The 26308-nt window shown below is 37.9% G+C and overlaps 5 protein-coding genes across 9 annotated transcripts in view; 3 read left to right on the top strand and 2 right to left on the bottom strand.

Annotated features, from left to right (window-relative positions):
* LOC126621406 (uncharacterized) overlaps window positions 1-26308 on the top strand; it is a 92393-nt gene that overhangs the window by 28275 nt on the left and 37810 nt on the right. The gene's annotated exons all lie outside the window — the stretch shown is intronic.
* On the bottom strand, window positions 958-4733 carry LOC126621382 (protein FAR1-RELATED SEQUENCE 9-like). The gene is made up of 3 exons (XM_050289872.1): window positions 4546-4733; window positions 2057-3564; window positions 958-1570 (listed from the first exon to the last, which is right to left on the bottom strand). The coding sequence occupies exons 2-3, from the start codon at window positions 3545-3547 to the stop codon at window positions 1403-1405; spliced, it is 1659 nt and encodes a 552-aa protein (XP_050145829.1). The 5' UTR covers window positions 3548-3564; window positions 4546-4733; the 3' UTR covers window positions 958-1402.
* LOC126621425 (protein phosphatase PP2A regulatory subunit A-like) lies at window positions 8111-9290 on the top strand. Of its 2 annotated transcripts, none has more exons than XM_050289948.1 (3): window positions 8111-8424; window positions 8794-8874; window positions 8948-9290. In XM_050289948.1, exons 1-3 carry the CDS (start codon window positions 8215-8217, stop codon window positions 9029-9031), a joined length of 375 nt encoding a protein of 124 aa, XP_050145905.1. In that variant the 5' UTR covers window positions 8111-8214; the 3' UTR covers window positions 9032-9290. The 2 variants fall into 2 exon arrangements, 1 of the variants encoding a protein (XP_050145905.1); XR_007622935.1 differs by lacking the exon at window positions 8948-9290 and adding an exon at window positions 8585-8682 and having other exon boundaries at window positions 8285-8424; window positions 8794-8879.
* LOC126621377 (protein FAR1-RELATED SEQUENCE 5-like) lies at window positions 10644-14950 on the bottom strand. Of its 3 annotated transcripts, XR_007622897.1 has the most exons (5): window positions 14590-14950; window positions 12152-14412; window positions 11761-11936; window positions 11204-11290; window positions 10644-11115 (listed from the first exon to the last, which is right to left on the bottom strand). XR_007622897.1 is itself a non-coding variant. In XM_050289868.1 (4 exons), the coding sequence occupies exons 2-3, from the start codon at window positions 14336-14338 to the stop codon at window positions 11763-11765; spliced, it is 2361 nt and encodes a 786-aa protein (XP_050145825.1). In that variant the 5' UTR covers window positions 14339-14412; window positions 14590-14950; the 3' UTR covers window positions 11126-11290; window positions 11761-11762. The 3 variants fall into 3 exon arrangements, 2 of the variants coding, with proteins under 2 accessions (XP_050145825.1, XP_050145824.1); XM_050289868.1 differs by lacking the exon at window positions 10644-11115 and having other exon boundaries at window positions 11126-11290; XM_050289867.1 differs by lacking the exons at window positions 10644-11115; window positions 11204-11290 and having other exon boundaries at window positions 11593-11936.
* Window positions 20441-26165, top strand: LOC126621374 (AT-rich interactive domain-containing protein 3-like). 2 transcript variants are annotated; one of them, XM_050289865.1, is made up of 13 exons: window positions 20441-20621; window positions 20866-22736; window positions 22838-22877; window positions 23311-23363; window positions 23603-23648; window positions 23754-23834; window positions 24024-24149; window positions 24250-24301; window positions 24386-24461; window positions 24571-24637; window positions 24722-24772; window positions 24966-25058; window positions 25817-26165. In XM_050289865.1, the coding sequence occupies exons 2-13, from the start codon at window positions 20893-20895 to the stop codon at window positions 25919-25921; spliced, it is 2634 nt and encodes an 877-aa protein (XP_050145822.1). In that variant the 5' UTR covers window positions 20441-20621; window positions 20866-20892; the 3' UTR covers window positions 25922-26165. The 2 variants fall into 2 exon arrangements, with proteins under 2 accessions (XP_050145822.1, XP_050145821.1); XM_050289864.1 differs by having other exon boundaries at window positions 24377-24461.

Here is a 26308-nt window from a genome sequence, read left to right as displayed (position 1 = left end):
TTTATAAAGACAAAGCAAAAAGAAGCAGAAGAAATGTGGACAAGTAGAACAACTGTCACAGGTGGCGTGGTCACTGTGATTTCCATAGTTACGGGTCTTGTGAACATCCTTGTAAAAGTTGAAGCTAAGCTCGTTATTTTCGATATGCAAACCTAAAATTTCTCACTTATAATTAAGTAAGCATTTACAAAAGTTATCAAACTCAAATTTCATTTTCAATGTTCAAAATCCAATGTAATATGCCTCGCAGCACCTAGTGCTAGAATATTTATAGGTATTAACATGCAATGTTTAAAATATCGATATGCAAATTTATGAAAATATCGATGGATATATCAATATAATCGATATCGGTTGCTTTCCATGAAAATGATGAAAATTTAAAATGAAACTTTTGGTAATGTCAAACACTGGTTTAGACGAAATATAAGAGTTTCTACGATATTTAACCTATATATCGAAAATAACGACGAAATCTATCAATTTTAGTTGAAATTCAAGAGTTTCTTCAATATGAAGTGAAGTTTAGACTTCACCCTCCTTTCCATATCTTTCTCTGATTTTTTCATTTTTAACATGGAAATATCGACCGTGTCGAAGAAATTTCAAACACTAATGATATGAGACTAACATACTTTTTATTTTATTTTTTATTATAATTGTTAGTAAACAAAAGGAAGTCAGAAATCAGAATAATTCGCTACTCGAATGGAAGGGTTAACAAGGAAGCAATGGACTCAAACTCAAACGTCGCCACTTGCTAACTAAAGGCAGTAGTGTACGGAAATTATTCTTGTGTTGTGGAAGCCTTGCTTCTATCCTTCCCACCTTTCACTTTCATTTTTTTTATTCCAAATTATCTTTATTCGTTTTTCAACTTTAATTTCTCCCTTTGTTTGTTCGTCCCTCTACTATTGTGGAAGGTTTAAATTGAAAACAGTACAAAAAGAAAAAGGGTTTCAAAGTTCAATTTAAAGTGGATTATTAATTATCCCAAATCAAAATAAAGCAAGAATTTGTCACAAATTAACTAATATCTGTCACAAATGACTAAAGACGGTTAAGACCTAATGTTACAGCTTCCTGGCATTGACATTAGAGGATGCTAACCCGTGGCTAAGATGTTAATGAATGATCTTTTCCCGCAGCTAATGGCAGATCTTCGGTGCACGGTCCATCCAACAAAATCTCAACAATTCTCAAACAATTCTAGGGTGCACGAGTAAGAGAGTTTCAGATGCAAATACTGCCCACACCCGAGGGCAACCGGCCTCTAAATCCATCTTCCCGCTCCCTCCAAGTGACGCCTGGCAGGCCGGATGATCAAAAGATGACAGTGGTCGAACCAGCAGGGTCTTGAGAAGGGAAGACAGAATGGCGGGGCTTCACCTGCAAATAGCAGTCACTCCTTCATACTTAGCCTAGCACTTTGAACCTTCACTGAAAGCTTCATCTTCTGCTCTTCCATATCTCGTAGAACAGCAAGCAGATTTGCTCGATAAACTTCACAGCGTTGGTTGGTGTTCTCCAACTCAGCAGACAATTCGCGGATTTTCTTTTCCTTTTCATCCTGATGAAAATAACTAGTAAACAGAAATAATGGCGTGGTATATCACTATCATACTGAAAACACAAGCAGCATATATGTCATGATCAGATTCTAAGTATCATAATTCAAATCTGGGCCTCTCTGGCTACAGACATGAATCAACATGATGAACTGCCACGTTTGGAAGTTTGTAACCAGGGAACACGCAAAGATGCATTATTTCTTGATTTGTAGAGTTCAATACCTACATGCACCTACACTACTGAATAAGCAAATAATTCAGAAAATATATCCACAATTTCCAGAATCCTGAGAGGCAATACAAGATTTTACACTTAACATTATTCTATTCCATGTTCGGAAACTTCCCAAATGACCCCAGTGTGTGTGAGAGGGAGGAAGATATTCTCGTAAAAAACAATAATTATAACCAGAACAACACCACCAACAACAACAATGGTTAATGTCAATATTAGCACAGACCAGATTTTGAAGTGCAAGATTTACCGTTGGTTGATACCCTGCCATTTCATTTGCTTCAGTCGCATGAATTTCTTGGCTACCTCCATTGGCCAGGGAACTACCCTGTGTAGCTCCAGAACCTTTATTCTTTGTAGCAGCAACTTTCTTAGCAGCTTCCTGTAGAGCATTCATCGCTACATTGTATATGTGGATAGATTTTGCTCCCTCTTCTACATATTTGATTGCTTCCTGACGTAAATTGTTATACCCAACTGTTACCGATTCTCGAGAATTCCTTGGTGATTCAGAAGCACGTTCATCCAGCATAGCTCCACCAGCTCCACTCTTGGCATTTCTTGTCCATCGCTTCAATACATATTGAGGAGGAAGTGTTAGAACATTCTTTGCTCTAAAAACTGCTAGTATGTGCCTACAGATTATACCCGAATATTCAAACATTTGACAACTACAACTAGCTTTCATCTCAAAGGAACTGAAGCTAACAGCATGTGCCTTGTGGTCTTCCCCAAATTTGGCCACTCGATAGGTGGCAACAGTTCCTGAGTCATTAATTTTGGTTGCAGGATTTGCCATGGTCTCAACCAACTCCTCCTGGAACTTCTTAAATACTCTCCTCGTATAGAGGTTTGCAGCTTGTTTTTCCATAGGAGACGGTGTCTTAAGAGCTGGCATAGTATTAGTAGTGTCATAATCTGCTTTTAGTTCCATCTCATGCCAACTAACTAAAGCTTTCTCATACTGCTTAAGCAAAACCTGCATGGTAGTGGATGCATTCACAAACCCATCAAAAAACAAGGCTAACCTTTCACTTCCCACATTTACAGCAAACTCTCCAAAAAAGGTGTCCTTCATGTAAACTGGGACCCACTGTTGCCTAGCATTGTACATGGACTGAAGCCACTCATTATCCATGATGTAGTACCTTCCAAGCAATGATTGCCAATGTGACTCAAACTCATCAATTGTCTCGCTCTCATTGATGCACTTCTTAAATTCAGTTTCGAAAGTAGGATGAGAATGATACAACTGATCCAGCTTCTCTTGCGTTTCTTTAAATATGGCCCACTTACAGAAGCGATGGCGGGTTTGAGGAAAAACTTGCGCAACTGCAACTTGCATGTGCCTATCTGGATCAGTGGTGAAAGAGACAGGGAGGCGTCCAGCCATTGCATGAAGCCAAGTTTGAAATAGCCATATGAAGGAAGACTCAGACTCATTGAGAATTAACGCACAGCCAAACAACACCGGCTGGCCATGATGATTAAATCCAGAGAATGAGGCAAACGGTACCCTATAGCGGTTTGTCCTGTACGAAGTGTCAAATATAACGGCATCTCCAAAATATGTATGGTTCAACCTGGCTGTTGCGTCCACCCAAAATATATTACCACTAGAGTGATCACTATCACCCTGAACTGCGTAAAAGAAAGTAGGATTGTCTGCCTGCATTCGTTTTAGATAGTCCAGAACATGCTGACCCCCACCCCCGAGGGTCCTTTGTCTGATGCCACTCATGTAACTTCGAAATTTATCTGTAATCAAGAAGGAAGAAAAAGAGTCAGAAATGGTTCCAGCAAAGTCTATGGTTAAACACGGCAGGTAACTCACACAAAACAAGGTTCAAAACTTCAAACTAAAACTAAAGCACTGTATTCTGCTACGATCAGTGCAGTTTCACCAAAATTAAATGATAATCCTCACCGCCATCATCATGACCAGACTCATCCGGACATTGCAAAAGTTTTCCATCACTAAAAAAATTCTTACAAGAAAGTCTTTAGCTTTATTCAGTAGAAAAATGCCACGATTGCATAGTAAAATTTATATTGGCTGTAAAAGGCCCCACTGGCCTGAATTTGCAACCTTAACGTATTTAGAAGTTGGGAATTGTTATTAGCACTCCTCCCTGGCTCACTCTATTATTTTCTTTCACTAGGTGGGAGTGCATTGTGAAATTTTTAGTGTCAATAACAGCTCCAATTAGAATTCAAGCTAGTTTTCAACTGTCAGTGCACGGATGCGGTATTAAAGCTGGATATATATACACACACACATGTAAAATTATAAAATCAACCATTTTTTGTCAGAATTTAATCAATTTACTCTTAAGCATGGTTTTTTTTTTTCCCCCCCAGCGATCAGGAAACTTCAAAACACTCTATAAACAGTCCCAAACTTTGAAATTGCCTTCAACCAACATCATTAACATTACAGTTACTAAAACAGGAAAAGTAAAATCTTTACCAGTTAACACCAACCCGCAAACTATTTCACAGCACAGAGAAGAAACTGTAAATTTGGTGAAAACAAGCAGTTGGGTAGTTAAAAGAAAGATGCGTTAGCCTTTAGGAAGCGGAAAGCCTGCAACTAATTGGGTGTCCACACCCACACTGATCAATTTACACATAAATTTGATTTTTAAATCATTGGGCTTCAAAAAAAAATGCAGAGAAATCTGGAGGAAGATGAACAAATTGAAGCAAAATTATATGTAGTGGGCAACTGAGACTTACCCGAAACTGCTATCGAGCTCTGCTACTTGGAAGGAGTAGTGGGCCTTCGTCAAAATCAAGGGCAAGTCCCGATCGCCGTCGTCCTCCGGCGATTGTGTTTCTTGAGAGTTGAGAGTTGAGAGTGATGGAGAGGCCCGGGTACACGCTCTCCCCCTTTTATTTGGATGAATTGAAACGACTTTCGAAGCAAAACCCGACCCTAGTGAATCACTATATGGTTGTGCTGCTAATTTAATCTTTAAATTATCACCCAAGTAAAAAATTAAGTTCTTAAACAATTTTGTTTTGAAAAATCAGTCTTTAAATTATAAAAATCTATCAATTACATCTTAATATTATATTCGAAACTACTATATTCAATTTTCTATCAATTTAAGTTGATTTACTTGCATGTGATACATATTGCAGGGTGAATTGGTAGTTTTTCATAAATAAATAATATATGAAGTTAACTTTAGAGGGTAAATTGGTAGTTTTCATAAGAAATAATGTAAGTTAACTTCAGAGAGTAAATTAGACGTTAGATTCGCAACTTATATGAAATGTTAAAGGCTTATAGGCGAGAAAATGACGGTATTACACTCTAAAGTGTGTCAATTGGCTTAAGTTGACGAAAAATTGGATAAAATAGCTTTGAATAGAGTAGTAAGGATGAAATTAGCATATTCTAATGAATTTAGAGACTTATTTTACCAAAAAAATAATTCAGGAACCTAATTTTCACTGACGTGATAATTCAGGAACTAAATCAACACTTCACTCTAGTGATATACCCTTCTGTTTTTTTTTTTTTTTTTACATGGATTCATGAGTAGGGTTTTTCAAAATGCTATTTTAAAATTATATAAAAAATCGTTTAATATTATGATCTAGCGGCTTTTCTTCATTTGTATAAAAAGTTCTTGACCATCATGTACATATATTGAACTTATAATCTATTAGGAGTAACCCAACTATTTATAAGCACATGCAAGGTCCCTCCTCTCATCAATATGGAATTCATTCTCAACACGTTCCCTCACGTGTGATGAATTTTTAAGCCTAATACGTGGACAACACAACTCAGGTGACGTGGAGCACGTATGGCAATTGAGCTTCACACGTGAGACAACCTGCTCTGATACCATGAAGAAGTTGAGGTTCCACCATAAAACCAGTTGACAATATGAGGACTAGCCTAACTATTTATAAGCACATGCAATGTCCTTACTCTTATCAATATGAGATTCATTTTTAATATTTTATTCTATATTATCTCACTTTACCATATGTATTATTCATTCGTGTTCCACTTTACCATATGCGCTCTTCCTAAACACCACATGTGCGCGTAAGCCCTAGCAGACCTTTTCTTGGGCTTGCCGCACCGCCCTTTGCAACTGAGCATTGGGCCGTTTCTCTCATATTTTATTTATTGAATTAATCCGGTATTTCTTTTAGAATGAGTCCTTATTTTATTTTAGTTCAAACAACTAATGACAAATCGAAGTTCCAACCAATTAATCAAATATAAAATAAAACATATAATATAAAAAAAAATACATTAAATTCAGCCTTCACCAATTTTATCTTTCAATATCATGATATTGTGTGTGACCTTGTAACTTTGCACTAAAGTTGGCAGTGGATAATTTGGTTAATTTAATAATCTAATTTTACATAATTAGAAATCATTCTAATTCAACCTTGTAGGAATATCCACAAACCGAATAGTAACATATAGCGGTGATTATCGACTACCTAGATTAGTTAAAATATGTTTGAATTTATACAACAAATATTTAGAACCTTAGTTATGTTACAATGCAATTATGTTCCTTAGTCTACTATATTCCGACCATATATTATAGAGTATGGAACTATTGTCAAACTCTACATAGAATCATGTACGTTGTTTTGACCAAAGATTTATGGAGATAGATCGTTGAGGGGCTTCAACAATATCTTCCTTCATGATTACATAAAAGGTGGTAGATTCCTTGTTGTGCATTCACATATTTCATATTAATGCATATGATCATGATTCTCACACTAAAGGGTCTGTTATCGTTTAAGAGCTTCAAGGTGAGGCCAAATATCACATTTACTAACATGAGATAACTAATGATGCCTCAGGTATAAGAACTAGTTGCATCCACAACTCATAATTGTGATACAATTGACAAGTAGGTAACCTTCCAATTATGCACTTCTATGGTTGGTCAATGTTCAGTGAACACAATCTTATAGTCGCCTTTATGTCTATTCCATGTCACCACATGCTTAGTCTGAGACTTACTACTAAATACGACATAAACCGGAATTTGCAGACGTTCAATAGTCCTATCAATCATCCTATGGCTAGGAACATAGTTTAAGACTTAAGATTCGTAGGGTACGTATCTTAGGATTGGAACTTATTTGCAATATTGTTCCTACAATTCAAGGTATTCCTTGGACTCATCCTAATCAACAACGAATTTTCCTAATCCGCTATTAGGCCACGTGCTCGATTGACGAATTTTCTCATTTGCCTTTTTCGTTGATGACTAGACATTGGGTTGCCACGAATAACCAATTACGTGTTGCCACGTCAATTGCTTTTCGGGTATACTCCAACAAATGAGAGATGGGTTAAACTCAAACTAAGAATTGATTTCTCCAAATTAAAATAATAAAACATCAGAAGAGAAGGCTGAGGTATAAGAAGAGAAGGTTGCATTTCAAGATTCGCGAATCAATTTCAATGTTTTCAGATACTGTTGTAAAGATTCTTAGGGAGAATCTCTACCTCTATTGTTTTCCTCTACTTTCTGTTTCTTAATATGAAGACATCAAACCCTAGTTTGAGTTTAACCCACATCCATGCACTCATTGTTCGCACTAACATAGTTGAAAAGGCTAAATTGTCCATGCCATGTTAGCACAATTAACAGCTCTTTTTAACTTATTTGAGGAAATAGGGTAAAGTATGACATTAAGAAAGAGTGCAGGTATTAAAATGCGACAATATAAAATATTGAGGTAAAATAAGATACGGAAGAAAAGTGCATGTAATAAAGTGAGTCAATATAAAAAATAAGGGTTAAAGTGAAAATTAATGAAAAGTTCAGGAATCGTAACTAAAAATAAGTCTTTTCTCATTTTAAACCCCATTAGGCCTACATGAGCACGCATTAGTTGTTAGTTATGTGTAATTAGGGGTGGGTTGGAAAAACCGAAAACCGAAAAAAACCGACAACCGAACCGAACCGAGACCGAAAAAAACCGAACCGAAAAAAAAACCGAACCGAATCTGTTGAACCGAACCGAACCGAATTTAGTTGGTTCGGTTTCGGTTTTTGAGGTATGAAAACCGGACCGGACCGAACCGAACCGAAATATGAAAATAAAATATAAATACTCAAAACCTGCTGGAGAGGAGATTCGAACCCCTTCCGTCCAGGTGGGGATAGCTTCCTTCAAACCAACTTGACTGTAGGCTTTGTATTGCTATAATTGTACCAGTATAATATTTATAGGCATTCTAATCTTAAAGTTTTATAAAATTTATAAAGTTCACAAACCCTAGCCGTCATTCATTTTCTTTTCATTCTCAAATCTCTCCTCTCTTTCTCTCATCCGCTGCGCTTCCTCAGTCTCTCGCTCCCCAAAAATCAAACGCCGTGGTAAACAGGCGCTGAAAAATGGATGGGGGGAGTTCCGGCGCTGCTTCCGACGCTGCAAGTGAAGGCGATGATCCTGATCCACTCCGCCTTGTCCGATGACACGCGTACTGTGGTGGATTCGGTGGAGTTGGAGCTCACCGACATGGACCTCAAATCCATCTCCTCCAGGTCCTTGCCCGACCCGCATACCCTCCGAAAGTCCTCTCACCTCCTCGGCCCCAAAGTCCTCCAGGTATTGACTCCTCACAAGTTTTTCTTTCTGTATGTTTACATATTTTTTTTTCTGTGTGTGTCGAACTGGTGGTTAAACATGAGATTTTTTATAAAGTACATACTTATATCTGGTGGTTGGACTATGTGGTATTCAATTTTGTTCTGGATTCTCGAGGAAGGTAGACCTGTTTAGTAGCATGCTGCAGGAAAAGTAACTAAGTTTTGCCGAATTGTGAATCCAGAACTTGCCATTCAGCAGATCCTTCCTTTCGTAAAGGTTGCACATCTCACTTAACCTATGGTTATACTTTCCCTAAGAAGTTTGTTGTAGTTTTTAGGCAGTTCTAAATACTGTTATGCTTTTACTTACTATGTTTGCCTGCCATAGGAATTGTCGACAGATTCTTCCCAGCACGTTCGTTCTGCATTGGCTTCAGTAATAATGGGAATGGCACAAGTTTTAGGAAAGGCAAGAAAATTTTGGGGCTGTTATTTAATTCAAATTCTTACTTCGAAGCTAATTTTTCTCCCTCTCACTGCAGGATGCAACTATAGAGCAGCTGCTGCCTATTTTTCTTTCTCTTCTAAAAGACGAGTTTCCTGATGTTTCAATATCTCATGTTTGAAGGCTTCTGGTTTGAGTATTGATGTTTCAATATCTCATGTTTATCTCTTGGCTCAGAAAAGCAAAAAGAACAAGAAAAGGAGTGATGTTTATGGGTTTTTGTTTCTTTTCCATCATCATATACAATGAATTTGCTGCCTATGATGGTTAATCAAGTAAAAACATAGGATCCTTTTCTGTGGGTGGTTGACAGGTGGTGTGATTTCAAAATGTATAAATTGTAGTATTCGGTGATGCAGTATTGCCTCGTTTTAGATCTATTTTACTGAGAAAAAAAAAAAAAAAACCGAAAAAAAACCGAAACCGAACCGAAAAAACCGAACCGAAAAAAAAAACCGAACCGAAAAAAACCGAAAAAAAATTGGGCCGAACCGAACCGAACCGAAATTTCGGTTTGGTTTCGGTTTTGGCAAAAAACCGAACCGAAAAGAACCGAACCCAGCCCTATGTGTAATTGAGGTGGTGATGGTGATGCTGGACTATTCATGGGTATCATTGCCAATCTTGAGGGTAAACTCTTCCACGCGGCACAACCTAAACGGTACCACCACAAGCTGAGCCACATGTGGGCCTTGGGGACGGAAAAGGATCCTCGCCCATTACTTTTCCGAAGGATCAGGGGATCCCGTAATCATATCCGTTCATCGTACATCATGCGATCAGAAATTATTTTAAATTTAAAATTAAATATAAATAGTACCTAATAAATACTGACCGTATGATGTATGATGAACGAACATGATTACAAGATCCCCCGAATCTCTAGGAAAATGATTCGGCAAGGAACCTTTTCCCTTGGGGACACACTCCCACCCAGATTTGTTATTTTCATGCAGGGTAAAAGACGGTCATTTGTATAAAAACAGGAGAAATTTTGCTGAATTTTTTATAGAATTAACCTGTAATATTTTGGCTCTCATGACATCAAGCGTAAAATGATTTCGTCACATTCAGGTGTCTGCTAGTACGAAGTTGGGGCATGTCGAAACTAAGAGTCCTTAATTTTGTGTTTTGTGGCGCATGAACGTCGGATGACGACTAGAGGGGATCCATATGTTTCTCCTTCTCAAACAGGAGAAAAAACTTCATCATGGAAAGTGGGTCAGTGGGTCCTGTCTTGGGACCTCTCTCTCAAACCTTGCTCCACTCGTGTCAACATGACAACTTTTTAGTGACTTACCCTAAATGCCCGGCCAAATAACGGCTTCATCCAAAATTCTCTCTCAAAATTGTTCGAACCCCCTCGAGATTTTTAGAGGGGAAAATCCTCATCCTCATATTTTGATTTCTTGAAAGCATCTCAACTCCAACAAGGTCGATTCTTTCCATTTCTTCAATTTGTTTTTTCAGTTTCAGCTATGATGTGTGTTATGGAAAAGCAACTCACACAACTAGAGTTAAATTTGCCAGTCATATGTTAGGTGCTCAAATCACACAAGAATCTAAAACACTTGGGGCCAGAAAAGTATCAATCGCTCGTGTGAAAGATTGTTAGTCGTTGATTGGATGGTCCTGCATAAATTCACAATTAACTACCATTGACGATTACGACTGACGATCATCCGAATCGTAGATTGAACTCTACTTAGGAAAATCATATCCTACAAAGTGTATACACAACACAAGAATATCACATTACATAACTCGCTCCGACAAAGGCTCGGAAGAACATAACATTACATCCCCACTTTCCCCGTCACCCGAACTCAAGCTTTCAGTTTCGGTGTCATACTACACAGTATTGCTTTCAATGCCAATAAAATGGGAATCAGTAAACTCCAAATAAGCTTAACCAGCGAAATTGTATACACATGTAATCACTACCGAAGAAACGGGGCAACAAAAGCCTAAAGATCGAAGCACGAAAAGTAAACAAGGTGTTGGTGCAGATACACTCCAGTGAAACTGTATTAACCTTCCTAACAGAAACCGCAGTTAATAGGTTCTGTTCAGCCAATTTGCAAGGATGAGTAGAAGATGACTTGTCAAATCAAGGATGAATTTACCAACAAGCTTATACGAAAACTTAGAATTGAAGGTGTTATTCGACAGGCACAGAAAATAACATCTGATTATTACCTTCGACTGCAACCAATCAACAAATGAAAATATATAAATACACACACAATGAGAAAACAGCTACCAAACAATTTCAATTGCTAAACATCCATACCCCGATGAACCTTTCGGCTCTCACGCCTGTCTTCTTGTGCAAGCATTCATACAATGATTTTTCCTCCCGAAAAGTTACTGTTGCAGACTAGAACATCACAAGATTCACAATCCATAAAATGTCAGAAAAGTATAAATCGGTTTAAAATAACATAACTATTAACTAATAATAAAAAGAAAACAAGTCTAACAAATCTGCCAATACAAGATTTACACATGAGGTATCAAGCCTGTAACGAGTCAAATCCGCAGCCAAGATCCATGATCTACAACATGGACCCTGCCAATTTCCCACATAAGTTGAGGTTATTTTCCAATTGATGTCAGACACAAGGCCAACTATCAAGTATCTGCATAGATTTTGGATCCTACAACTATAAATGCATAGTATTATACATCTACATAAATTCTATTTCAACATAGAACAACATTCACAGATTTCCAATTTCTACACCCATCATAAGTGAAGGAACAGCCTTATCCAAAGAGCTTTGTGAAAGTACACTGACTAAAAAGCAGTCAAAAAATAAAAGATAAGTACATGAGACTGTATTGCACCTTTATAGGCCGTCTTTCATGCCAATTTTAATGTTTTGTACTTTAATTGACAATTGTGACTTATGATCCTCTATATCTTTCAAAACTGAAAGCAGGTTAGCCCGATAAACTTCACATTTCCGATTTGCGCACTCCAGCTCATTCGTAAGTTCTCGAATTTTTTTGTCCATATCATCCTACACAATAACACCCATAACAACAAAGTTACAGCAGGCTTGAACAAATCGTATATGCAAACAGTCAAACACCATTTCATTAGTCAAACTATTAGACAAACATCAGCAAAGAAAGATTGTGTCAACATGGAACGCACCATCAAAGGTAACAAAAAAAGGCTAAGGCCTTAAGACAAGTAATCAAATAAATAAAAAATCGGAAAAATGACTCTAACCTCAGACAAGTGTTGGCCAGAACGTGCTGCCTGACTTGCCCCACCAGCCAAGTTCCCCCTGACATGCCCATTGACCATGGATTTCCCCTCATGCTTTGTTGCATGAGCAACTTTCTTTGCAGCTTCTTTCAAAGCTTCCACTGCAATGTCATAAGTTTCTGAAGACCTTGCTCCATCTACAAATTTAAAGGCCTCGTGACGCAGGGTATTGAACCGAACAGTATGAGATTCTAGATAATTGGTATATACATCACTAGAACGTTCTTCTAACATGACACTGCTCTTGGCATTTCTAGTCCATCGTTTCAATATGTAATGGGATGGGAGAGTCAGCACATTGGTCACTCTAAAGACTGCCAATACATGTCTGCAAAGAAGACCTGAGAACTCAAACATCTGGCAACTACAAGCTGCCATCATCTCCAAAACATTAAACTTAACAAAGTATGCTTTATGGTCCTCCCCAAACTTTGCTACTTGATATGTGATGATCTCCCCATCATCATCACCCTTAGATGCCGTGAGAGTTAGCGTTCCAACTAACTCCTCTTGAAACCTCATAAATATCTTTTTTGTATAAAGCTCGGATGCTTGCTTTTCCATTGGAGATGGGGTTTTCAAAACTGGGGCAGTGTTCATAGTTTCAAAATCTGCTTTCACTTCCTTCTCATTTCGACTCTCTAGAGCTTTCTCATAAAGCTTAAAGAACTGACTCAAATTTGTTGAAGCATTCACATATCCATCAAAATATGAGTTAATACTGTCGCTTCTCTGAGTAATGGACATTTCTGCAAAAAAAGTGTCCCGCAGATATACAGGGACCCACTGCCTGCGAGCAGAGTATACCATTTGAATCCATTCATGATCTCTGAGGTTGTATCTATCAACAAGAGACAACCAGTAAGACTCAAATTCTTCTATGGACTCAGTCAAATTAACACACTTGTGAAAGTCTGCTTCAAAGGTTGGATGTTTAAGAAACACATGGGATAGCTTCTCCTGACATTTCTTAAAGATGTGCCATTTGCAGAAACGGAGCCGGGTCTGCGGGAAAACCTGCGTGATGGCTGACTGTATCACAGGATCATGATCAGTGGTAATTGACACTGGGGGCCGGCCTGACATTGCCATAAGCCATGTTTTGAACAGCCAAACGAATGATGCTTCAGATTCATTTATCAGAAAGGCACAACCAAACAAAACAGGCTGACCATGATGGTTCACCCCTGTGAAAGGTGCAAAGGGCAAACGGTACCTGTTAGACCTGTAGGTAGTGTCAAAAGTAACAGTATCACCAAAATAACTATAGTTCATCCTTGCCTTTGGATCAGCCCAAATAACATTTCCCATGGACTGATCGTCATCGCCCTGCACAGCATAGAAAAAGTTGTGGTTATCAGCTTGCATTTGTCTCAAGTAATCCAAAAGCATCTGAATGTCCCCATCTAAGCTCTTATGGCGATTATTCCTCATGTAATTCCTACAATCCACCTCTGTAAATCCGACTTTGCTTATCCCACCATATTCCTTAATCAGCGCTGACATAATCCTCCTGGGACCCATTCCAGCAGCCTGCAAGGTATCAATCAATGTCTTGGCAGGACCGGATATTTGCCTATGAGAACGAAGACAATGCACCTGATCTGGCGGAACCAACTCATGATTATGCTCCTTAACAAAACCAGACACCACCCATTTCCCCGAATCTTGCATCTTTACAGACAAGGATGCTTTGCACCCTACTCTAGTGATAGTCCGAGGGCGCTTAATCTCCCTATCCTTGGTGCGCTTCTCATTCAAATTCCGGAAACCCTCTTTAGCACAAACAAACTGCCTCTGTATGATTGCTCCATCGCGCCTGGAACGACGTGAGGAGCTGACACGAGTACTGAACCCAACACGCCGTGCATACGAATTGTAAAAGGCCTTGGCAGCCTCTTCGGACTCAAATTCCATGCCGTCATATGGCTCGAGGTCCAAGAGATCCCCCTCAGGAAAGTAAATTTCACCACTCCCTCCACCACCGAAAACAATACCACTGCCACTGCCAGTGCCACTCCCCAGAAGAGGACTATCAACCATTTCCTCATCATCGACAGGATGCTCAATGTCTACAAAATCATCTTCCCCATCCCGGCCTCCCCCTCCTCCCAGCCCAATATCAAACTCAATCACCTCGTTATCCATGTCAAAATTTTCAAACGGTTTCAGATCAATTCCAATTGAAATATCTCAAGCCCCAAACCTCACACTGTTGTAATCTGTAGAAATATAAAATGGGTATTATCTATGTATATGTATAGATACACACACACACATACATATACAGAATCACTGATACATAAATAAGTTCATCTACAATCTTAGCGGGAAAAAAATTGAAATTTCAAGTAAATTCTAACAAATATGTAAAAAATCTATGAAAAAGAAAGACTAACCCAGAAAGATATAGACTTTCACAAAGACTCTCATAGTCTTATTCCGCTGAGAAAGTGAACTCTTGTGGATCTTCAGCAATATTCAACCTTTAGCTTTAGCCAGTGGAGTAAGAGACAAAAATGGCAAGTTTTAATTAGGGTTTTCGGAATAGCAGAGAAACCCTAGAACCTTGGTCCAATTTTTAGTGGGATCAGGATTTCAGATTTAGGGTTTTGGATTCAAATTGATTGAATTGAAGGAAATAATTGGGAAAAATATGAATAAAAAATTGGGAGTACAAGGAAAGTGATGATGAAGGCGAAAGAAGGGCGGGAGCTTGAGAAGGGTTGGGTAGGCTAGGCTGTTCGTATTCTATTCTGACCCAGTTCCTGAGGCTCTGATCAACTACGTCACTCCGTCACTTTCACGAACGCTCCTTCACCGTTGGATGTAAATGATTGTCATCATGCAATATGAGCCGTTGATTAAAAGGAAATTGAATATTAATATCAATTTATCTGAATTCCAATTTTCTGCAGTAGACTTGACAGTTTAGATGATTTTATAGCCTTTGTCCATCCACTCGGAGTCGGAGCCATTCAATTATTTCTCATCCAATGTCATTGGATTAGTTTTCTTTCATTAATCTAGTTTTCTTGTTTTGACTAATTATGTCTATTCAAATACGATTGCGGCCCTTTGCAAAATCAGTTCCAAACACACTCTTATGCAGATTACAGGGGACGTTACATACAGTTGAAAACAAAAGTATGTTATATACAATGGATTAGTGGATATAAAATGGCATTTGTCTTCCTTTATGTTTTGGCCCTAGAAATTACAAAGCCTCAGTAGCGTGTAAACTGAGTAACTATGAGCTAACTACGTTCTTCTTATGAATGCGAGTGTGACAACTCACAACTGAGCTTGGTTGGGCGAGTAGAATGGAGGTGATGGTTGTGTCAGATGCACTGCTGACTCTGTACCGAAGCGATTATGGTCCAAGAAGGAAAACGTCTCAGCCTTCGACTTCAGAACCTGAAAACAAGGTTACTAGATCACTGCAAAGTTCACTAATAAGTTCGACTTTCGTTGTGCCAAACAAGGGGTAAGGGGAGAATACCTCACTTCGCCGAAGCTAATGAGATGGCCTTTTGAGACGAAAGAATGAAGAATTCTTCGTACGCCAAGACTTTAGATAGATAACCAACTAAGTGTTTTCACATATCCGAACTGAAGGTGCTTCAGAATTGTTTGGTTCTACCCCTCCAGTATTGTTAGTCCAAACTGAAGATGGCACAGGTTGTTAGTCAAAAATGAAGATGTCACAGGTTGTCAACACACTATTGTTTACTTGTCCAAACTAAAAATGTGTTGACTAAAAATGTTGCAGGTTGTTAGTCTAAACTGAAAATATCACATGTTGTCTATACATTGTTGTTTACTTGTTCGAACTGAAAATATGTTGGCGAAAAATGCTAGGATAGTTAGTGTGATTTTCGCGTAGAGCGAGCATTTTCGTAGAGAGAATTTTGAATTGTTTATTGAGTTAAAAGGATTCACGTTGTAGAACCTCATGCTAAACAGGCCTTGGATAATCAGTTGTCGACGCATCTTTGATTGCACCTGTTCGCTCCCTAAATCCGCCATGGCGCCTTGCGGGCAAGCCGGGGATTTACTTCACATATGAGATTGGTGGGTGCGGGCGTGCCACTACTAGATGCCGCTAGTAGACGGGATTTGAGTGATTGAGGTTGCGCCTGAATTTGCCCGAATCAAGAGATTGTGTCATTTGAGTGGGAGTTGCTCAAATTAAGGTTCTTTGTTTGCCTTAAAAATAAGGACTTTACTTATATGGAGAGATAGAACAATATGTAAATGATAAGGTTGCTTGGAAATATAAATGACAGAGGAAAGTGACTAAAATTGCAGATTGCTTGTAATTTATATGGCTGGAAATGAGTACATAACAACTACAAATGAGATCGATACCGCAAGTGAGCAGCAGAGCTAATAAACTAGATAAAAGAAGGCTTTTTGGTGAAGGTTTATCCTGAATGGGATGAAGGCTTGGGCTGACTACAGCTTCGTTTGAAGGCAAATCTGGTTTGAGCAGAATTTGTGCTTTTGTTTGTTTGTTTGAGTGTCTATAATCCTTGTGCAGCTGCTCCTTTTTATAGAGGTCTGGAGGAAACCCTCCTACTGAGGTTTTGTATCTGCCCGAAAGAAGCTTGGGCAGCTTGTATTCCATTGCTTTAGACAGCTTGCATGCTTTTCACTTGCCAACTTGTATGGAGAAATAATATTAAAAGGGGAACTTGCATTTCCACCACAAGCTTTCATCACATGTTTTCCCACTTGTAATAAACTAATCAATTAAAAGAAGTAAGTTGGCAAATTGGCTTCTTTCATCACACATTCTTGCCCGAAAGTATGCATGGTGTCCTTCCATCCACTTGCATGAAAAAGCATGCACTTGTCTTGATTAAACAATTCCCTTGGCAAACCTCCACCACCCAAACAAATAGGAGAAATAATATTATAGTGCCAAACCCTCCACTTGCAACTAAATATCTTTCCAAGTTAGTCTTCTTGCATATTAATCCTCCAAATACCATATTTTACCCAAATTGCCCAAATAAGTAAAATGGGTATATTTTAGGTGTAAACAGCACCACCTCTCTGAAACTCATTTTCTGCATGTGAATTATCCCAAGGCTAATAAGTGACGACGTGCAAACCTCTTGATGTAATCCCATCCTTACTTTACTGACCAAAAAAAAAAAAAAAAATCCTTTTCCAAAAGATTGCATAGAATCCTCGTTTAAATAAGCAACAACAGAATGTTGGCATGCAATCCCAATTAGGTGGCTTTGAGATATTTTATTTTGATCCAACCGACAGTCTACCATTCCGAATCTTTCGTAACTTAATTCAGATTGTATTAATAATCACAAATTAAAAGTGATTATATTCATCTACTTAATATTACGATTTAGTGATATTCATTTTTGTTGTAAGTGAGAGATTTTGGTTCGATTCTTGCCAAGACGAATTTGACCTACATTATTACTAGTCCATTGTGAGGCTTAGCCTCCTTTCCCTTAATGTAGATAATATCGTTTGTTACACAAGTAATTTCAATTATTTGGAAAATAATTAATATGGTTATCACAACAACAAAATCTAAAATAATTGGAATTATATTAATGTTTTACTCATCAGGTAATCTAAAACTCTCTCCATTCAAAGGTCTTGATTATTCGGACCGATGGCTTAATTTTTAGTCCAATCACCTTCATATACAATATACAATATTGTTGGAACACATTGTTCTTCGATTATATTTCTAATTGTTTATGCTTTATCTCAATCATAGCAAATATCATATAAAAATATTTTAAATTAAATACAAATTTTGAGTTATACCCAAGGACGGAGCTAGTATAAGCCTAGGGGGCGGATGCCCTAAGTGTGGCGGTCATTTGCAAAATTTTTGTATAGTTTTGCATTCCAACCAGCCCTAATTAAACTATAATTAAAAAAAATAACTAAAATAAGTCCAGCTTTTTCATCCCAATGCCCCTCACGGGATGACAATTAAATTAAAGGAAAACTAATGAAAAGGGCTTGAAAACTTTGAGTTTTAATGATAAGGACAAAATAAAGGGTAAAGTAAATAGTAGCATGTTTGACTTTTTAGTGTAAAAATGTGGTTTTTCGTTAAAGTGAACAGTGTAAATAGTAGCATGTTTGACTTTTTAGTGTAAAAATGTGGTTTTTCGTTAAAGTGAACAGTACCGTGGGCTTTTCGTTAAAACTCCCTTAATTTAATTGAAGGGGGTTATGCACCTAATTTAAAAGGTCTCTTGCACCTATGTAAATAAGGTATAGTGTAACTGATAAAAAAAAAAAAACTAATGAAAAAGGTTTGAAAACTTTGAGTTTTAACGATAAGGACAAAATAAAGGGTAAAGTGAATAGTATCAGGATTGACTTTTTAGTGTAAAAATGTGATTTTTCGTTAAAGTGAACAATATCAGGTGCTTTTTGTTAAAGTTCCCTAAAAAAAAAGCCTTGATATCATATGACATGTGGTTTCGATTTACATAAAATATTTTAAGAAAAGCAGAGCACCAATGACAATAAAAAGTGTTCTCACATGCACGAAGAGGCTAATTTACCAATAAACAAAAGGCTAAAAAAAAATAAAAGGATTGAAAAAGGGCCTATCATCGAGTTGTTATAATTGAAAACAAAACATGTGTAAAAACAGTAATATGACATATTCTAGCATAGGCAGGTTCCAAAGAAAACAAAATGGTAAGTGCCATAAATTACGGTTTGGATCTATTATGTCGAACCCAATACTCTTTTTTATTCTACAATAGAACAGAATAACATAGGTTGCCTTTTTTTGGCAGGTTCGATGATCTTTTCTTTTAATTTGTCCACTCCTAAGAGTTGGTAAAATTTGAGCCACAATCAAGAACTATAAGTATATTATCTTATCTTTATCTTTCTCATCATGCGACTCACGTTATAAGATAAATATAAGTGCATTTTCATCAAACTCTTAAAATGTGGCAAAATTTAAGGCACAATCACAACATATTAGTATATTATCCCATCTCTATCTCTCTCCCATCACGAGACTTAGGTTATAAGAAAGATATAGGTACTTTCCCATAACTTTTGACCACTCCTGCAAGGTGGCAAAATTTGAGGCACAATCACGACCTATGAGTATATTCTTTTGTCTCTCTCGTTGCACGACTCATGTTAGGAGAAAGATATAAATCATCACTTTTGCCCACTTCTAGAAGTTGGCAAAATTTGTGGCACAATTATGACCTACGTGTTTATTCTCATCTCTCTACATCTCTCTCATCACGTGACCCACTTTATAAAAAAACATAACCTTTAAGGGAAAGAATTCCTTTTTTTTTAAATAGGGATTAGTTGTGGGGCTCACATCATATCGAACTTCAACGATTTGAACTATCTAATTTTTAAGTTGCACCTCATAGATCAACCTTACAAAATTTTAGCGAAATCTGAATTGTCCACTTTATTGATGAAAACTATGTTATAAGAAACATTGAAATTTTATCGTGACAATTAAATAAGCAAATAGTTTCAGATTGAGTTGAATATGTGCAAGGATGATCTATAAATCGAGATTTACAAAATGAATGATTTGGATCGTTGAAATTCGATATGGATTGGGTCTCATAAGTAATCCTCATTTAAAAAAAATAGAGATCATTTCTCTTAAAAGAGTCTGTATAAAAAAACAATTATCTAACATTCCAATCACATGATAGAATCTCCCATATCCCAATCACATGATAGAATCTCCCATAGAAGTTATTAACAAAATCTTATCAAACTGAAGAGTTAAGACTCTTATATGCCAAAAGAAATTCAGCCAACACACCATCACCTAACCTAAGTACCCACCCCACACCAATGACACCATATCAAGAAGTAAAATTAAGTAAAAACAAATAAATACTACTCAGTACTACGGTCTGGTGATATTTTTTTTCACTTAGAAGTGAGATGTCTTATATTCAAATCTTGTGGATATCGAATCCAATACCAAATTAGGCTGTCAATTGTGTGGCTTAGTTGAACTTCCCATATTTTTAATGTAAAAAGATCGATGTACTAAAAAAAAATAAAAATTTAAAAACAGTAAAAAGAAATAAAGAACTACGTTACTCCATTTTTAAAATAAATTTTTTTAAAGCACGTGACTAGAAATAAACAGGGTGCCTAGAATCAATCAATGGTAGGCAAAGAATTACTCATCTTGACACGTGAGAAGATAAAAAAGAGAGGACAATAACAAGTCTTTTTGTTTTTGGTCAAAAAATGATAAGAAGTCCTAAAATTGGAAAAACCATTTGCAAAGAGAGCAGCAGAAGCAACCGGCAGCCCAAAGTGTCAGATCAACCATCAACAGCAGACCACCAGAGGAAGAAAAGGCACAACTCCGGCACCCACCGCAACTTCACCATCCCTGTCACCAAAAAACGGCAACTGGGTGAGCCTCTCTCCACGTCGTTTCAAGTTGTTGTTTTTCTCCCTCGTTATAATACAAGCAGAGGTTAAACCACTACATATGATACTCGTTTTTGTTGTTTTTCAGAACATTCCCACTTTCTATTTGTTTTCATTTTCTTCAAAATCCGTGCTTTCCTTTTGTTTCCGAGTATTTATTAGGTTGGATTTTGTTTAAAGTTTGGATTTTTATTTTATTTTTTGTGTTTTTGTTTGAATGTTTGAAGAAGGAAAGAAAAATATAGGGAAAAAAAATGGAGGATGTAGAGAAAGAGGAGGGAAAAATGGTGGAGGATGGAGAAAACAAAAGGGGGGCAGGTACCCATGTTCCTGCACATGTTGAAGGGAGAGAAGAACCAAACCCCAAGACCTTTGATGGTGTAGAAATGGAGACCCAGAAGAGCGTTGATGAAAATGGTGTTGAATTGCCTGGTGATGACATTCCGGGTGCTGTTGATTCGGTTCCCTCTGTCCCTGAGACTCCTGAAGATGCTAACATTTCTGACAAACCGTGCAATGAACTGGATTCCGGTAATGAAACTGATAAGGTTGCGAGTAATGTGGATTCTGGTGTGCATTGTGAGAGTGAGGTTTCTGTGAAGATTGTGAGTGAGGAGAGTGGTGGTGTGAAAAGGGAGGCACTGAAGGATGATTTGGGCAGCAAAGTTAACCCGCCTATTGAATTGGGTGCCAGTGACAAGACTGATAGTCTTGTTGGTGACGGTGGGTCGCCTCACACCGAGGACCCCATGGAGATTGAAAGGGAAGGTGATGGTGTTGAGGAAGAAAAAGCTCTGAAAGATGGGGTGAGCAGTGAGGCCAACCCTTCCAATGAAGCAGATATAAGTTATAAAACTGATGATGTTGCTTGTGAGATGGAGCTTGATATGCCTCATGATAGTGAGGCTGCAATGGAGAAACTTACAGATGGGGTGACCAGTGAGGCCAACCCCTCCAGCGAAACACATATCAGTGATGAAATTGATAATATTGTTTCTACAGTGGAGCCTGGTATGCCTTGTGATAGTGAAGTTGCAACAGAAAATCTGATAGATGGGGAGAGCAACAAGGGCAAATCCTCCAATGAGCCAGATAGGACTGCTGAAACTGATAATGTTGTTTGTAAGGCGGAGCTTGATACACATGATAGTGAGGTTGAACCAGAGAAACTGAAGGATGGGGTGACCAGTGAGGTCCCCAATATCATTGCTGAAGATGATAATGCTGCTCATAAGGTGGAGCCTGGTATGCCTTGTGATAGTGAAGTTGCAACAGAAAAACTGATAGAACGGGCAATCAACAAAGCCAAATCCTCCAGTGAACCAGATAGTAGTGCTGAAACTGGTAATGTTGTTGGAAGGGTGGAACTCGATATTTCTCGTGATAATGGGGTTACAACGGAGAAACTGATAGATGAGGTGAGCAGCGAGGCCAACCTCTCTGGCGAACCAAATATTAGAGCTGAAGCTGATATTGCAGCTCGCAAGGTGGAGCCTGATATGCCTTCTGACAGTGAGTGTGCAACGGAGAAACTGACCGATAAGGTGAGCAGCGAGGTCAATCCCTCCAGTGAACTGCACATCAGTGCTGAAGCTGATAATGCTATTTGTAAGGTGGAAACTGATAAAATGTCTCATGATAGTGGGGTTGGTATGAAGAAACTGATAGGTGGGTTGAACATCAAGGCCAACCCCTCCAGTGAACCCCATAACAGTGCTGAAACTGATAATGTTGTTAGTAAGGTGGAGCCTGATATGCCTTGTGATAATCAAGTCGAAATGGAGACTGAATCTGATGACGATGGTGATAAAGTTGAGCGACTGAATGGTGGGGTGAGCAACAAAACAAAGTTTTCTTTTCATACTGACATAAACGAGCAACTGCAGAAACCCATATTTTATGTTGGGCGTAAGGTTGGGATGAAGAGCTTAGAACCAAAGAAAACCTTTCTCTTGGATCCAGGTGCTGATGAGGGTGGTGAGTCAGGGACTGAGGAGGAGCAAGCATCATTCACGAAGGAGGTGATAAATTTATATAAAGAGAAGAACTTGGAATTCAAAGCCCCAAAGTTCTACAAAGAGGAATTAAATTTGCTCAAGTAAATTCTTGGTGATTATATCTCTGTTGAATTTGCGTAAATTAATTAGTTAGAAAACATTTTGGCTCGATGTTAACTTTGTTGTTTCTTCTTAAAATCAGGTTATGGAGAGCTGTGATCAAACTTGGTGGCTACGACAAGGTTTGTGTGGGATTTTTTATCTCTGAATCCTGAATAGTTTTGAATAAGGATTTGTAGATTAGGTAGTATCATGCACAGCTGAGAAAGAATCCCTGAATTCCCATATTGGTTAAATAGCATAAAACACAACTCCACATATATAAGGATTATTACAAATTCCTATGCCGAGGGTACTATATTCACAAGTTTGGTGGCACACCTACTTCACCCGACCTCTCTTGTATGTGTATACACTTAGTTACCTAAAGCGAACAACTGCATTATTTGTTTCTCTATGCAAATATGAAAACTTATCAAAAAGGAAGAAGAGAAAGAAAGAGAGAGAAAGCAAGCTGGCAGATGCACTTGCATAATGATTATCTTTTGGTAGACTGATTTTACTATATTGTTCTATTTGGTTTACTCCGCTTAGTGTTTCTGTGGGAACGTGTAGGTTACTACGTGCAAGTTGTGGCGGCAGGTTGGAGAATCATTCAATCCCCCAAAGTAAGCAATACTGTTTTTCTTTACTTGATATCTCTCTTTAAGCTATCTGAATGATTTACCAGGCCCAGAAAATAAAATAAAAGAGGAAGGCAACTTATTTTGTGGTGGTTATCCAAAGTTATTATGTATATAATTACAAAACACACCACCCACTCACCAAACAGAAATTGCATTTGTTTTTAGTTTATTATTCTTTTATAAACTTACATTCCAATGGCTGTTTTTTTCATGGTGCACAGAACCTGTACTACTGTCTCTTGGACTTTTCGAAATTTTTATGAGAAGGTTATTCTCTACTTATAATTTTTGAGTTTTTACTTTTTATTGTCGTCTTTGTGTTTGGTCTGTTTACCTGCGGGTTTTGGAGTCCCTAATTATTATTTTCTACAGGCATTACTTGAATTTGAAAGGGATAGACTGAATGGTGGTGAACTTCCTCTTCCTGCTGAGCCTACTAGAGTTGAGAATCGGGTAATTAGACTTAACTGATCATATATGCTGCTAGTTGCGGTTCTGTATAAGGAATTGGAAATGATGCTCAATGTTGCATGAGTAATATTAGTTTCTGGCACTGGACCTGCACAGACACAGAATTTTGGTTCTTTTTCTCTTTTGTTCTTTTGTTTCTTGTTTAAGTCATCTTCTTGGGTTTGAATGCAGGCTGATGGCGGCCAGACTTTAGGTTCAGGCAGGGCGCTAAGGGATGCTGCAGCTCGTGCCATGCAGGGTTGGCACTCTCACCGCCATCATGGTAATAATGGTGAGGTTGGAGATGCAATTAATAAGGTCTGGAGAAATTTTAACCTCTTTATGTTTATTTGTTTTTATTCTCCGTTTCTTTTGCCATTTTCCCTCCCTGATGATATTTCTGTTGTTCATCTGTTAGGATAAGCACCTGAGTACCATGCCCAAAAGTGACAAGCAACTAAAAAATTCTGGTATGATGACTGATGAGTTTAAATTTTTGACATTTTTGCTGCCATAGTGATCTTCTCTATCTTAAAAATGTTTAGTTAACTCAGGTTTACTAAAGCGGAAAAAGCCATCTCATATGGATTCTGGTATCCAAGTTGCTGACATGAAAGCTACAAAACCACGGTTACTACTTTCTCTTGGTCCCCTAGTGATTTTCCTGTGAATCCGTGATAATAAAGAGTACCTTTGATATTATTCCAGCTCAACATTTTTGTTTTCACCTTGTTTACAGAATGGATACAATGGTATTTGATATTGGACCCCCAGCAGATTGGGTAAAGATTAATGTGAAAAAATTTGTAAGTTCCTCTCATCTCACTGTTCAGACTTAACATATTTCTACTTATTAAATCTAATTAGAACTGAAACTTGACCGTATACAGAATGACTGCTTTGAGGTATATGCCTTAGTTCCTGGGCTTCTGCGCGAGGAGGTTAGTCCATGAACTAATTATGTTATCATTGTTGTTTATAAGTTTGTCATTTTGGTTTCATAGCTAAGGTCGGTAGCTTTTTCCATGGGTTTCAAATAGGCATGCTGCTTTTACGGTTTCCAAGAAATTATATACTGATTCTGCTAGTTATATTCTGTGTGTGTATTTGTCATTAACAATGATTATGATTCAGGTGCATGTGCAATCTGATCCAGCCGGACGCTTGATTATATCTGGTCAACCAACACAACTGGATAATCCTTGGGGTGTCACACCCTTTAAGAAGGTTGGCATAACTTTATAATTATGAGATCGTTTCGAAACTAGGACTGGAGTGGATAAATCATAAAATTCAAGATATGTTAAAGTTAAGAGGTTAATGATTTTTCATTTGGAGGGGATTAGAAGGGGATTGTTTATTAAGGAAACTTATCCCTTCCAATTTGAAGAGGGGAATTTCCTTCATGCCTAATCCCATTTTAATCCCCTCCAAGTGAAAATCATTCACCTCGACCCTCAACATTCATTGAATTTTATGATTTATCCACTCCAATCTAATCCTAGTTACCAAACGAGCCCTATATTACCTGCATCTGTGGTTCTTTGCAATTTTTGCAGCATGTTTAAGCCACTTAGTCGGTGGTACTGTCATATTTAATGGACCTTAACACAGTTCATGTTAATTATTAATGACATATAGATAACCTATCAGAACTCTTGCACAGATTACCCTTGCAGTTGTATCAATTTGTTTCTGTTCAGGTGATGGAGCTACAATATGTTTAGGGTTACTGACGATAGTTATTAGATATGGAGGGAAAAAGAATCCTTAAAAAGTAGTTTTGTTTTTCTTTTTGCTTCGGGAGGGGGGGTAGGGGGAGCGTTCCCTAGAGGTTCTTTGCGTCTCATACCTAAGTGTAAGCATCAGGCTGATTTCTGGTTGTGTTAAATTCTCACACCTTCATGTTCAAATCAAACTTTTGTTATGTAGTGTGACACTATCAAAGTATAACTGCAGGATTATTAAAGTGGTTTTCTTTATAGGTTGTCAGCCTACCGTCGAGAATTGATCCACATCAGACATCTGCTGTTGTGACCTTGAACGGCCAGTTGTTTGTGCGCGTTCCATTTGAACAGTCAGATTTCTAAACTGTAGCGACGAATATCATGTGTCCCAGACGTACAGTGAACAACGGTTAGTCTTGAGAAGATAGAATACTGATAGTTTTGGTTTGTTCATACTTACACTTGTAGCTCCAGCCTATGCAGTTGGACGGATCTCTGATCGACCAACCAATAATTATTGTTGTCAGCAGTTATAGTTAAAATGATGAGACTCGTGTAATGCAAACATTTTGGGTCTCCTGTTATAAAGATTTGATCCTCGACTTTACGGCTTCCCGCTTTCTGTTTGAAACATAGAGCTTAGAAGTGAATTCTCCTTCCGATTTTATACATAAAGGAATGAAACGATGTTCGATTAGCATTTCTCACTCGTTGCCTGCTAAGTCAAATGACGAGTGAGATATGAACGAC

This window comes from Malus sylvestris, chromosome 5 (assembly GCF_916048215.2).
Source record: "Malus sylvestris chromosome 5, drMalSylv7.2, whole genome shotgun sequence".
In the NCBI taxonomy this organism is placed as follows: domain Eukaryota; kingdom Viridiplantae; phylum Streptophyta; class Magnoliopsida; order Rosales; family Rosaceae; genus Malus; species Malus sylvestris.
This window is presented reverse-complemented; position numbering and strand designations above follow the sequence as displayed.